This window comes from Mus caroli, chromosome 2 (assembly GCF_900094665.2).
Source record: "Mus caroli chromosome 2, CAROLI_EIJ_v1.1, whole genome shotgun sequence".
NCBI lineage: Eukaryota > Metazoa > Chordata > Mammalia > Rodentia > Muridae > Mus > Mus caroli.
Genome location: NC_034571.1, coordinates 23,931,543 through 23,945,287, shown reverse-complemented (window position 1 = coordinate 23,945,287; position 13,745 = coordinate 23,931,543). Strand labels below are relative to the sequence as shown.

The 13,745-nt window shown below is 49.3% G+C and overlaps 1 protein-coding gene across 1 annotated transcript; it reads left to right on the top strand.

Moving 5' to 3' along the window:
- Nucleotides 1-5,127: 5,127 nt before the first annotated feature.
- Nucleotides 5,128-13,530, top strand: LOC110290192 (ficolin-2). The gene is made up of 9 exons (XM_021156686.1): nt 5,128-5,209; nt 6,987-7,100; nt 9,090-9,143; nt 9,418-9,453; nt 10,107-10,139; nt 10,291-10,418; nt 10,789-10,918; nt 11,654-11,791; nt 13,199-13,530. Exons 1-9 carry the CDS (start codon nt 5,143-5,145, stop codon nt 13,486-13,488), a joined length of 990 nt encoding a protein of 329 aa, XP_021012345.1. The 5' UTR covers nt 5,128-5,142; the 3' UTR covers nt 13,489-13,530.
- Nucleotides 13,531-13,745: the final 215 nt, after the last annotated feature.

Here is a 13,745-nt window from a genome sequence, read left to right as displayed (position 1 = left end):
GAGAGAAGAGCAGCTATTGGGAGATTCTGTTCCACAAATACAAGGTGGAGGCCAGCAAGGTGGCTCAGTGGGCAAAGGTACTTGTCACCAAGCCTAACAACCTGACTACAGTCCTAGGCCCACGTGGAAGAAGGAAAGAATCAACCAACGTCCACAAGTTGTCTTCTGGGTACCATAGGAACAATATGGTGTGTGAATGCACAGACACGCAGACACAGACACAGACATAGACACAGACACACACACACACACACGCACACCCCTACAGTGTCTAAGGATCCTCGTCTTGGTCCTTGGGGCCTTCAGGAGGCTGTTTTATCCACTTCTTCCCCAGTCCCTTTCCTCTTTAACAGCTTTATTAAGACAGAATCCACACACCAGGGAATCCATCCATTTGAAGTGTTCAATTCAGTGGGGTTTCCTTCCTTCCTTTTGCACTCACATGCTGTCAGCACATTTTACAATTTTATAATAATTTAGAAAATGTTCATCAACTGAAAGGCACCCTAGACCCTTAACTGGTCCTTCTCCTGCTTCCCTCTGTCTTGCCCCAGGCTCTGACATCTGTACCTTCTCTGAATTTGCCTGTTCTGTGCGGGGGATGGAGGGGCTTGTACAGTGTGGTCTGGCTCTCTTTCTGCAAGCTCATGCACAGTGTGGAATAGGCCAGAACTTTGCTCTTTTGTATAGCGGATGACATATGACATCATCCAAACAGGATGGTGTGTGCTCTGCTCGTTCTCCCACCAGCCGAGGGACACGGAGCAGCTTCTATCTTCAGAGCCTTGTGACCTGACAGATTTGTGGATGTGGACATCTTCATTCTTTTCTGGTCTTCACTTGGGGGCCAAAGTGCTGGGTCTTGTGACAACTCTTGAGTGTTCTCCACAACAACTGCTTGATGTCTGCCTACTTCCTGAACTTCAGACTGTGGTGTTTGTCTGCAGAGGCAAAGGAGAAGAAAATGCCCAGGGCTTTCCTTAGGACTCAACCAGGCAGCATCTCAGTGATTCAGGGGATGGGGAGACAGGGTTCAGGACCCCTGAGCTGAAGGGTCCTACGCCAGGGACAATGGAACAGAAAGATCTCGAGGTTTTTAATGCTGCATTACCAGAGTCAAGCCCCTGCAGATAGGAGTCTGTGGAGGGACAGAAAAAGGGGATTTGGCTATTTGGGAACATAGAGATGGAAGAAGTACAATTAAATCCACAAGAAGAAAGGGTGGAGTGAGTGTCTTAAGGCTAACGCGATGGGGCCCCACAGATATGAACACATAGACTTGGAGTGGTTCAAGATACTTGACTTCTTTTCCTCCCTAACAGGAATTATCCCAAATTTGGGGTCAAGAAGACCTCCAGCCCTTTTTCTTGGTCTCTGAACTTGGCAGATTCCCATTGTAGCACGGTAGGGTTGAAAGTAAATGTCCTTACAGGAGACATAGCTGTCACCACTGGAAAACCAAATAGAGAAGTTGGGAAAGAGGAGTCAGGGGTCCCCAGATCTGTGATGAGGAGGTCCCTGGAGCTCCTAAACTTCTGGACATTTCAGGCACCACTGAGTCATGAAGAGTTGGGAATGGAGTTGGGGGCCCAAGGCCTGAGGACGATGACAAACCAGGGGTTGAGAGAATGGGAAATGCCAGATTAGCTCATCGGGAAAAGTCCCTATCTTAGTGGCAGTTGTCTGGAAGCACAGAGGGGTTTTCTGTGGGAGACTTAGGCAGTGTGGCTCGGTAGGCAAAGGCTTTCTCCGTGCTCCCCACAGCAGTTCTTGATGAAAGAGACATCCTTGGTTCCAAACTCTTTGATTGTTCTTTATGGAAAAATGGGTGCATACCAACCCCTCAGGGTGGAGCAGAAATTAGATGCCTTTTGCAGGGAGAAATGTCCGGAAAGAGACACTTATTGGCTAAATCCTCAGGGCCTGTAGATACCTCATTAGCATGGAGAACTCTGTTCTGGGCTACATGAATGCAGGGAGTGTGGTCACGTGTTCTGGGCCAGGAATCTTGTAGGGAGCAGGGAGCCTGGGTGCTGGGATCTGGGGTCCACTCAACCTTGCCAAGTTTCCTGGCATGGTCTACTGTCCCACACTTGCTTGGCATTTTTAATCTGTTTCTTTAGTGCTTGGTTGTGAGTGAATTCCAGCAAGCTGCTGCTCCAGACTTCCCTAGTGTGAACCCCTGCGACAGGTGGGGCTCTTGTTCTAGTGTGTCCCAGCATCTTCTTGCTGAGCATAGATGAGCTACCGTGGCTGGATGCTGAGTTCACTGGTCACAGAGAATTGTGGACATGATGCCAAGTGGCTTTCAGATGTGTTTGTACTAGGTGCATCCTCCATGACAATGGGTGAAGGTTCCCACTTCTCAACAAAGTCCTGCATGTTTCTAGAAGTGAGCTTTTCCCCCTGGCATTCCCAGAGGCTGAGAATACAATGTAGGAGTGCTGAGGGCTAGCTCACTCTACTTCTAGGGTGGAGCCCTTCTGGATCCCAAACCCAAACTCTTCCCAGCCCTTGGCTCTGACAGCTGTCTAGCAGCTTTTGAGTTTGGCAAATTCTCATGGTCAAAAGAAGCCAGAAGCCTTTTTTTTTCTTTCTTCAAGATTTAGGCTTCCAGAGCTTAGCAGTTGTGGCTGTGCCTTCATTATGTTTTGTCTCCAGTAGGATTGACAATCCTGAATATCCAGACTGCTGTTGCCAGAGGTCAGTGGTTCTCATGCAGCCAAATTTCAAGTATTCGAATGTGACAGAACCTGGCTTTATGTGTCTCTTTTGTGTTACTGACAAACTGCAGAACAGGTGATGCATCAAGAAACAAGATTTGTTATGGCTAATGACTCTGGGCATGCAAACTCCATGGTCTCCATCTAGTGATGGCTGTCTTGCTGGCATTCTTTGTGTATGTTTATATATGTGTGTGTATGTGTGTATACAAGTGTGCATGCATGATTATATATATATACATGCATCGGTGAATTACATACATGTACGTACTGTGTCTATATTTATGCCTATACATATGTGCACATGTTCATGTGCTCATTCATATTGTGTGTATAAGCATGAAGGTATATGTACTCAAACATTTGCAAGCATGTGGGTGTGTGGATTTGCACATGCATGTGTCCTTGTCATCTCTCTTCTGATAGAGCCACCAGGATTCATCATGGAGTCTACTCCCTGGCACCTTCACTGTGTGTTTTGAATGTCCCACAATAGTCTTGGGCATTTGAATACTTGCTCAGCAGCTGTGGAGTGGTTTGTGCAGTATTATGCCACTGGGAGTGGCTTTGAGGCTTCGGAAGCCTCCTGCCGTCTCCAGTGCCCTCTCTCTGCTTCCTGCTGCCTGCCATTGAGATGTGAGCGCTCAACTCCGACTGCCTTTCACCTGCTGCCTCTGATCCGCCATTCTGAGTTCTAACCCTCTGGAATTGTAAGCCCCAAATAAACACTTTCTTCTATCAACTGTCCTGGTTGTGACATTTTATCACAGCAATAGAAAAGTAACCAAAACATGTATTTAGTCACAGCTGCCCTCCAGAGGCCGTAACTCCAAACACTACAGAGGAGTTCAATTCCTACAATCGTCCTATCACACGGGGAGTTACATTTCCATGTTCGAACCATGGCATCAACATTCTGCGTTGTCGTAAGCCACATCTCAGTAGAAATCCCCATTACGGGACTGAACTGGTGACATCTCCCCCTGGCGGCCGTGCAGAAGGAGCAGTGGCAGCTGAGGCAGCTGCCATTTGGGTTCAAAGACTTATTCCCCATCTCTGTCTTGACAAAGCCCCTGGTGAATATCCAGCCTGAACCAACTAGCTGGCACAGAGAGGCTTGCCTGGCTAAGCCTTGAGCCTGCCTGGCCTGGCTCCGCAGTTCTGGGAGACTCAGAAAAGACCTGCTCCCGCTTGCTCAACAGTGCAGTCTGGAGCTGTGCACCACACTTGGTAATGATGTGCCTGCAGGCATCCCAAAGTTTTGCTAGGTTTATTTTTTTAAAACTTTTTTTTTTATTCTTAGTGAGTTTAACATCACACACCCCAATCCCATTCATCTACCTCCACATTCCTTTGTATCTGCCTTCTGCCCTTGCAACCTCCCCTGCAAAAGAAAACAAACAAACAAACAAACAGAGCATAGCATAGAAAACATCTCGTCGTGGAAGCAGCAGCTTTGGATCTGTAGGAGCGGCCCTTTCACAGGCTCCAGCAGTTCACAGGTAGATGTTGTGGTAAGCCAACTCAAAACCCTGGATCTGGGTCTGTGCAGTAGCTGAGTTGGTCAGCCCACCATTTGCTAGGTTTCTTATCTGACTGTCCCTGTGTCTATCCTCCTGGCACCAACAGTGTGGCTGTGACCTACTCAGCACTCTGTTCCCACCACCCATCTCTGTCACCCTCTGACTCAAAGTGATGACCTCAGATGTCCACACTTTCAGCTGAACAACTACTGCCAGTTTAGGCCGAGCGTGCAGGGTACAGTGCTCAAAAGACAGAATTTAGCTTGAAGGTGGAAGGTGAGGGTTGGGGGGTGAGAGAAGTCTTCTCCTGTGGGTGTGACGAGCAGCTCCTGACTGGCTGGAGCGCACACAAACTGTTCCAGTGTCTGATCCTTGCAGGCTATGGAACTTCAGTCCTATAGATGCCAGGTAAGTTCTTCCACCTTGTTAGCCGGGAATGACAAGGTACAAACAAACAGTCTTGGGATGTCAAGGCTTCCCTTCCATCAAATCCCCAATGACCAGCTCATTCTGGACTATCCTAGGGTCCTTCCTCCAGAATCCCACCTAACCACAAGACACAATTTAGAGTATGATGAAAATAGGAAGGGAATGTGGAACTCACAAGTATGTTTGACTTAAGCCACCAGCAAGTCAGGCCTTTTTCAAATAGAGGTGCCCCTAGACCTGGCTCAGATGCCTCTGCAGGGGAAGTGAACCTCCAAAGGCCTCCCTGAAAGAACAGACATACCCTTGGGACTATTTTAGGTCTCTTGTGCAACCAGAGGCCTCCAGGAAGTGACTGTCTCCTGGGGATTGGGACATTGGAGCCCAAGGTGGGGATGTGGAGTTCCTGCCCTATAAGAGCAGAGTGCCTCTGCAAAGCTATACAGGGGGTTGGGAGCCGACCAGTTGCCATGGCCCTGGGATCTGCTGCACTATTTGTCTTGACCCTGACTGTCCATGTGGCTGACACATGCCCAGGTGAGAAGGACTCTAAGTCCCTGAGAGCAGGTTAACTCAGTGCCTTCTAGTGTCCCTGTGCCCACCTCTTCTGAGACGCTCCTGTCAGCTCAGTGTCACCCTCTGAGGACAGACTCTGAGCAGCTAGCACTGGCTCAGGTGGAGCCTCTGTGGACCTGTGATGCTGATGCTGAGGCTTCAGTCTGACCCTAGGAACTTCACAGGTGAAGATGACACCTATGTTTTCCACCTTCTTAGGGACTTTGGAGAGAGATGCTAGGATCCTCTACTTTGTGGCTGCCACACCCCCTTGGTAACTTTGGTAAAGATGCACCCCAGAGTCTCCTGGTACATATGGGCAAGGATTTGGGGTTAGAGAATATTCCTGATCAGCTCTGCTCTGATATCCCCTGGGGATATTACTCCTAAGCACAGGGCAGCTGTCTCAAGTGGTGACATGGTTAGAGAAGGGACTCAGACAGCAAGGCACAGCCCACCCACTGCAGGGGAAAGAGCCCAGCAGGGAAACTGGACAGGGAACCGCCTATGAGGCCTCAACCCTACACAAAGAGTTCCAGGCAACTAAGGAATGCTGGGAGCCGGAGAGGTGGTCCTTCCCACCAATTGCTTGTCTAGTGCCATACTGTGAGCCCTGTAAACATACTCACAAGTAACATTATATGGGCTCAACAGATTATACTTGGGAATTTATATGTATATAAATATACATATATTATATGTGTATGCATAAACAATAACAATTTATGAAAAACAAGGCCATGAATTTGAGCATGGAGTTGGGGAGGATTTGGAGAAAGGGAAGGGAGAGATGTCATAATTATAATCCCCCCCAAACCAAACCAACCAACCAAACAAAAAAAACCCAAAAACCTGGCAAGAAGCATACCAAAGATAGTTCTCTGGTCTCCAAAGTGAACCCTGCCCTAGTCTGATATTTCAAGTGTTCTTCTGCAGGGATATGAATTTCACAAATTAACAATATTTTACATTATTACAATATTAACAATGTAGCAACTTCTGTTGGGTTCCAGCTGTGCCTTGGGGCATGCATGTCCCCTCCCCTAGAAGACCTCTTTTAGTCCATGGTCAACCCTCATGAGTTGGAGGAAAAAAATGTTACATTAACTCAGTTTCCTAGCAAGATTGACTCTTGTTTTTCCATAACCATTTCCAAAGCTCTCTCTAAATTCTAGAATGACGGCAAGACTTTAATTTTCATTTTCAAGTTGAGTCCATGCTACAGCCCTATTCTCTAAGAAAACATATTTTTAAGTGTGTGTGGCTGTTTTGCCTGTATGTATGTCTGTGCACCATTTGCATGCCTGGTATCTGCAGAAGCCAGAAGAGGGCACCAGATCCTCTGGAACTGGAGTTACAGACAGTTGTAAGGTACCATGTGGGTGCTGGGGATCAAACCTGCATCCTCTGCAGGATAAGTGCTCTTAATCCCTGAACTTCTCTCTAGTTCCTACAACTGAGTGGGGCTGAGGAGGCAGACACGGGGGCAGGGTTTGGGTGATCTGTCAAATGACAGCACTGGTAACTGGAGAGTTCATTCCCAAGCAGCCCCACTCCCACCGGATACAGATCTATCCTGCATGCCTCTCCCATCTGCCCAGCTTCCCAGGGCAATGATGGGCCCATCTCCATCACGGGAAGACCTGACTTCTGCAGATTCGGTCCACAGCCCTCTGCCTGACATGGCTGAGCTGACAGTTGCTCTCAAGACAGGTGGCATATGATGCTAGTACCAACTGATGCTTGTGTTGTTCTGCAGAAGTGAAGGTCCTGGATCTGGAGGGCTACAACAAGATCACCATCCTTCAAGGCTGCCCTGGCTTGCCTGGAGCTGCAGGGCCCAAGGGAGAGGCAGGTGCCAAAGGAGATAGAGGTGTGTGCTGGGGAAGGAGGGGATATGGAAGGGGGCAGTAATGGTGGAGGGACCCGGAGTCACATTACTGTCCGGAAAGGACACCTCGGGCCCTCCGTGACACCAGATACCTTGACAGAATGGCCAGTGACAAAAACCAGGTCCAACTAGCCTGAAAGGCCCAGGAGGGCTTCTCTGGACCACCTTTCTTAGGTGCTTCAGGCGTGCTTTTCAGACCCGCCCCCTGGTCCCCTATCTATGTTTGCTCTATGTGGCCACTGTAAGACATCTAGGAAACAGACCCTTTCACAGCCCCACCTGAAAGCTGGGCTGTGGCTTTCTTCCTCACCTGCCTCACATAAAGAGCAGAGGCTCAAAACGACCAGCCCCTTCCTGAGCTGGCCCTCCAGTGAGAGTGGGGCAGCCTCCATATGGGATCTGCTGCAGGGTACAGACACAGAACCACAACATTAGCACTTGTGGAGGCCTCAAGCATACTTGTTCTTGCCAAGTGGGGATAGTGGTTGGTACCTATGTTTCCTGAGTCAGATGTGCCTTGGGGTTCAGCAGGAGAGCCCCTTGCTTGAAGGTACTCCAGTCTGGCAATGATTTGGTGGGGACAGGACAAAGCTGGACACCTCTGTGAGAAGATGCCAGGCTTGAAGCCAATGTGGGTGGTCCCAGACTGTGTCTCACTTGCCTTCTCACCACTGTGATCCCAGTAAGGGGAGAGAGATATCTGTCTCCAGAGCCCCATTGAGGGACTTGGGAGAAGAGGTTGTCCCATGGCCAGGATGAGATAGCAAGCAATGGGGGAGAGGTGTTGCTTTGGATCTCACTTCCCTAGATCTAAATTGCTACCAGCTTGCATTGCTAACTTGACTCAAGGTGAGAACTAGTGTGCCCCGGGCACTGTATTGTCAGTAGGCCTGCAGAGGTGTTCTTCCAGTGACATTGCTTCTCCTGACCCTCACTCATATCCATCTTTAGAGGATGGACAGGTCCACTCCACCTTTGGGCACACCCGACAATGAAAGCTTGGAGCCTACAAGCTCCTGCAGAGACCAGTAGTGCTGTGCTGGGGCCAGAGTGGCACCTGAGATCAGAACTTGCAAGGAGGACCTTGTAGTCACCTCACAGCTTCCACTGATGTAGGAGACATCTTAGTCAGGGCTTCCATTGCTGTAATGGAACACCATGACCAACAGCAATTTGGGAGGACAGGGTTTATCTCATCTCCCAGCATGTAGTCAGTCATCCAGAGAAGTCAGGGCAGGAACTCCAGGTAGGAACCTGGAGGCAGCAGATGATACAGAGGCCATGAAGAAACTCTGCTTTTTGGTGCACTTTTCAAAGCTTCCTCTGCCTGTCTTCTTGGCTCCCAGGACCACCAACCCAGGAGTGGTACCACCCACCCACAGTGACCTGGGCCTACCAACACCAACCACTAATCAAGAAATGCCCCATGGGCTTGCCCACAGGCCAATCCAGTGGGGGTATTTTCTCAGTCGATGTCCTCTCTTTCCAAATGACTCTAGCCTGTGCCAAGTTGACATAAAAACTAGCCAGCACAGGTCCTTTGGGCATGATGCAGCCTCGGCTTTCTTCATGAACACTGTGTGAAAGGTTTGTCCTCTCCTTGTAGAGACCTAATAGGACAGCATCTCTGAAGACACGTCTCCCACTGTAAAGACACTGTGGCCTAGGCCTGGACAAAGGAGCAAACAAAAGCTCAGTAACTGCATGACCTAGTGTGCAGTCATGGATTAGGTTATACCTCCCCCCAACACACACAATCTTTCCCAGTCACAGGTAGGGTATACCTCACCCCTGTGTCCTCCTCAGCCATAGATAGGCTATACCCTATCCTCTGCACCCTCCTCAGTGAGACTAGCTATAGTCCTAGAGATCACTATGGCCAGCATGACAGGTTCAGGAGTTTGCCACCTAGGCAAAGACCTTCTAGGGGAATAATGCTGGATGCATTGCTCAGGAAGTGTGGTTTTACAGGAGAGAGTGGCCTTCCTGGAATTCCTGGGAAAGAAGGACCAACTGGACCCAAAGGTAACAACTTGGCAGACAGCTGAAGGATGCTAGATCTGGCACCTCAACTGTCCATAAAGACACGGGGATTAGAGAAAGAGATGGAGAGGGACTGCCCAAGCCTGGCCCCAGTGTCTCTTCCCTGAAGGCTGCATGGGTTCTCTGTCCCCTACCCCTGGTTTCCACCTCCCCAGTTGACCCTAACCAGTGCCTGCTTTGGGTGGCTAGTGCCATTTGGTGGGTCTCCTGATTGACCAGATGTTCTGGGCACCAGTATTGTGTTCTCTTGCCTCAGGAGACCAAGGAGAAAAGGGAATACGTGGAGAAAAAAGTGAGTCTCTGTATTGTGTCTTGGGGAGGTGTGTGCAGCTCTGTGTGTAGAGAAATTTCTTCCATGCCCAGACATACCTAGGGAGAGAGGCCTCATCCTGAGGTCCTATTGTCTGGGCAGTGGGTAGAGTAGGTGGCAGGGGCCAGGATATTCAAACCCTGAGGCTCACATTCTAGAACCTGTAAGTGGTCTGTCTGAGTGGTTAGCAAAGCTGACTTGAATTCTTTTCTAATTGAAGCTTATTTTTTTAATTATGAAACTTTAAGACACAATCTCATGCTTTCTTTATAATCAAGGGGGATCTACCTGAGTTTTGAATGCCAAGGACATCCCTCACCCACAAGGCCTCCTGGGTAGACACTTTGGCAGAGCATAGTCTAAGCGCACTTGGAGCAAAGCATTCTGGGAGCAAAGAGGGGCTACCCACTCTTTTTGGTACACAAGGCCTCAAGATGGGTGCTGTCAGGGACAGGGCTTACCACAGCTGTGGAGGGAAAGCCAGGCAGCTGGAATGTGTACTCCAGGAGGAGGGCCTAGGCAAGTCCTGGAATTATTCAGCTCAATTATCATGTATTTGCAGGGTTGTAGGGACCAATAGGGATGTAGCTGATGACTTCACACTTATGACCAGTGTCTTTTCTCTCCCCACACAGGAGACTCTGGGCCCTCTCAGTCATGTGCTACAGGTGACCACATTGCCTACCCTGTCCCCATATAGATGTTCTCTGTCCCAGCATTCACTTCAGGCCCTTGCTGTGTGAATTTGTGCTTGTTGCTCACCTTCTCTGAGCATACCTGGGCTCCGGTCCCACCTTCATTCTCTGCTTCTATACACAGGACCCCGGACCTGCAAGGAGTTGCTCACCCAGGGCCACTTTCCCACTGGCTGGTATACCATCTATTTGCCAGACTGCAGGCCCTTGACTGTGCTGTGTGACATGGACACAGATGGTGGAGACTGGACGGTGAGTGTTGAGCTAGCCCCTGGTCACTGAACACTCAGAACCCAAATTCCATGGTCAGCAGAAAATGAGCTATGTAGGATTCTAATCCTTTGTACCTCAGAGGGAGCCCTTTACTCTTTGAAGATAGAGAATCAGAAATGCTGGCAGGTGACCTGTGTGAGAGAGCATATGTTGAAGGGAAGGCCATTCCTGTTCCTGCTGTGTGGCTTAGGTCATGATGCCTATTCTCATAGCTGACCCTCGGGTGTATGGGGTCTGCCATGACCTGTTTATGGCACTAGGTTCCCAGTCTTCTGAGGATCTTGGATTCCTGCTCTGCTTTGAGGCTTGGTTCCTTGTGTTGACTTCTGTGTATATTTCACGGTCTCAGGTCTTCCAGAGGAGGCTCGACGGCTCTGTGGACTTCTTTCGGGACTGGACCTCATACAAGAGGGGCTTCAGCAGCCAACTAGGGGAGTTCTGGCTGGGGAATGATAATATCCACGCTCTAACCACCCAGGGTAGGTAATGCCGGATGGGGTAACCCTGGGTCATGGGGCAAAAGAGTCCCTCATGGTTAGAGTATGCAATGTTCAGCAAAGTCACCCAGGGAGTGAGATCATAGCTGTGCCCTTCTGCATGGTGAAGGTCAGGGGATAAGGGGCTCCTATAACTGTGGGATATGACTTCTCAGGACCCAGCCAATGTCTTGGGGACATTGTTTTTCATCTCTAGCTGTTAATTCATCCAGAACACTTGCCTCTGGGTTCTACAGAAGTCCCCTTTGCCTCTACAAGCCACAGAGAGAGCAAGCTCTCTTAGTCCCTTCTCCTCCCACTGAAAATCACATAGCCTTTTGTCACTTACCCACTACCAGGACACCTTATTGTGTCTGCTTCTGTGCTTCCAATTTAAAAAAAAATCTAAAACCTTGCACATCCAGGTTCAGGCTACTGCATTAGAAAGCACAGCCCTCTGGGAGAATTCACAGACCAAAGCACGCTGGTTCATGCCAAGGGAACATGGCCAGTGGGTTTTCAGGAGTGTTACTGCCTTTTAAACAGACAGAGGTGCCTAGAAACACAGGGCACCTCTGAGGTACTTCTGTAGCCAAAAGATGTTGGTACCTACCCCGGTGAATTCCAAGTTCAGCATCATTCATAGATATGAATACGATATCTGACTCCCATTTCTTATGCCTGGTGGCAGCTCACCTCAAAGTCTGAGCCTTAACCATCGTCCTCCACACTCTGAAGGAACCAGTGAGCTGCTGCTGGTGGATCTTTCAGACTTCGAAGGCAAGCGTGACTTTGCCAAGTACAGCTCCTTCCAGACCCAGGGAGAGGCCGAGAAATACAAGCTTATCCTGGGAAACTTCCTTGGTGGTGGTGCTGGTGAGCAGCTTGGGGTTGGGGGGTAGGCTGTGAGGTGAGGGCTTCTGAACTACTCTGGGAGTAAAAGGGCCTGCTTTGCATCTCCCCCTGGTGGCCTTGAGCCTAGGGTTGACATCAGCAAAATACTAATATCCGCATCTTTACGCCACGTGAGTACCATGAGATGCGGTCTGTTAGCACTCCCAAGGGCCCACACCCAGCTCCATTTCGTAGTTATTGAGGACCACTGACTACTGTCTCCAATGAAGTCAGAAGGAGATAGTCATCTCCTGGGTGCTAAAGCCTTGTTTCCACAAAGAAAGAACATATCTGGGACCCTGAGTTAGCCCCAGCCTTCCATCTCTGTGACAGAGAACTAAAGGAAGTAAACTCAGAAGGAAGGGAGAATAATTTGGCCCATGGTTTCATCCTTGGTCACTTGGGCCCAAGGTGAGGTCATGGTGAAAGCCTGTGGTGGAACAAAGCCTCTCGTTCTAGGGCCAACAGGAAGCAAAGAAAGGGGCTGAAAGGAACACCCCTCAAAGGCATGTCTTAGCAATCCTTTTCTTCTAACCAGGCCCTGCCTTTCCCAGTCACCATCTCCCAGAATCCATCAGTGACTAACCCACTGAGGTCTCAGTTCTCCCAGTCCAATCACCTGACTCTCAAACAGTTCTTGCCTTCAACCAAGCCTTCAGCCTACAACACTGTTAGGAGCTGTTTCATCTCCAAACCACAGCAGCATTTATTTCCCAGAAGGACTTGTGGTTTGGGAAGTGCATCTTACAGAGTGCACCCTACAGCATATGAACCTGGAGACAGTGGATTGGAGAGATTCCCAGTGTGACTCGAGGAACCTTGGGGCATGAACACAAGTTAACTGCTGAACTCAAAGCTAAGTGAGGCAGGCCACATACTCACGAGATTTGATGGTGACAGCTCTGAAATGTATGCACCCGCATTGCACCATATGACCTTGAACTTTTAGAAGAAAAAAACCAAACAAAGCAGACAGTGCTTTGACCATGTTCTGTGAGTGGGGAACCTGAGGCTATTAGGAGGTCCTTGCAAGCTTCACGTTCAGCAAGGGAGTAGAACAGGATGAACCCTAGAGGCCTGGAGGCTTGAAGCCATTCAGTGCCAACTGAGAGACAGCCAGGGCAAGAGAGAAGTCCTAGAGAGATACAGGCTACAGGAGAAAGAGAGCCAGTCCTGATGATGCTGCTCAGAGGGTTCAGTAGTGTGGTTAGGGTGAGAGATACCAATGGCAACCAGGACTTGCTGGACCAGAAGGAGACAGTCATATCTGATGCATACTCTCTCCCAAGGCTTGCGTAGCTGGGTCCCTCACCTGGGTCTCAACTGATGAATCCTCCAATCGAGGATGAGCCATCTAGCATCTATGTGATGCATGTTCTTTTTGAACAGGTGACTCTCTGACACCCCATAACAACAGGTTATTCTCCACCAAAGACCAAGACAATGACGGCAGTTCTTCCAGCTGTGCCATGGGTTACCATGGAGCCTGGTGGTACTCCCAGTGCCACACTTCCAACCTGAATGGCCTCTACCTGAGGGGTCCCCATAAGAGCTATGCAAATGGTGTCAACTGGAAGTCATGGAGAGGGAACAACTACAGCTGCAAGGTTTCTGAGATGAAGGTGCTTCCCACACAGGGAGCACCCCTCCCAAACTCTTCCATCTTCACTGCTAGCTAAGGATGGAGTGTGCCCACCCACCCTGCTCTGCCCACTGCCCACACTCCACATAGCCCATGGCCTCTGACCTAGCTTTCTTCACATACCTATATTCTCACCACAAAGGAAAAAATGCATTTTCAAAAGCTGCTTGTTCTCTGACAGACAGGTGTCTGTGGTTTTTTCCATATTACTTTTGAATAGTCACCATATCTGAATCATCCAGCAGTGTTGTCTATGAACTTGACAGTCAGGAAGGGTTGGAGAGCCCATTTATA

What these genes read in the sequence shown, in the direction of transcription:
- LOC110290192 (XM_021156686.1), top strand. Translation starts at nt 5,143, where the DNA reads ATGGCCCTGGGATCTGCTGCACTATTTGTCTTGACCCTGACTGTCCAT. An exon ending in GGGAATACGTGGAGAAAAAA is followed by an intron (nt 9,454 to 10,106) that starts GTGAGTCTCTGT and finishes CTCCCCACACAG; the next exon opens with GAGACTCTGGGCCCTCTCAG. An exon ending in CAGATGGTGGAGACTGGACG is followed by an intron (nt 10,419 to 10,788) that starts GTGAGTGTTGAG and finishes TCACGGTCTCAG; the next exon opens with GTCTTCCAGAGGAGGCTCGA.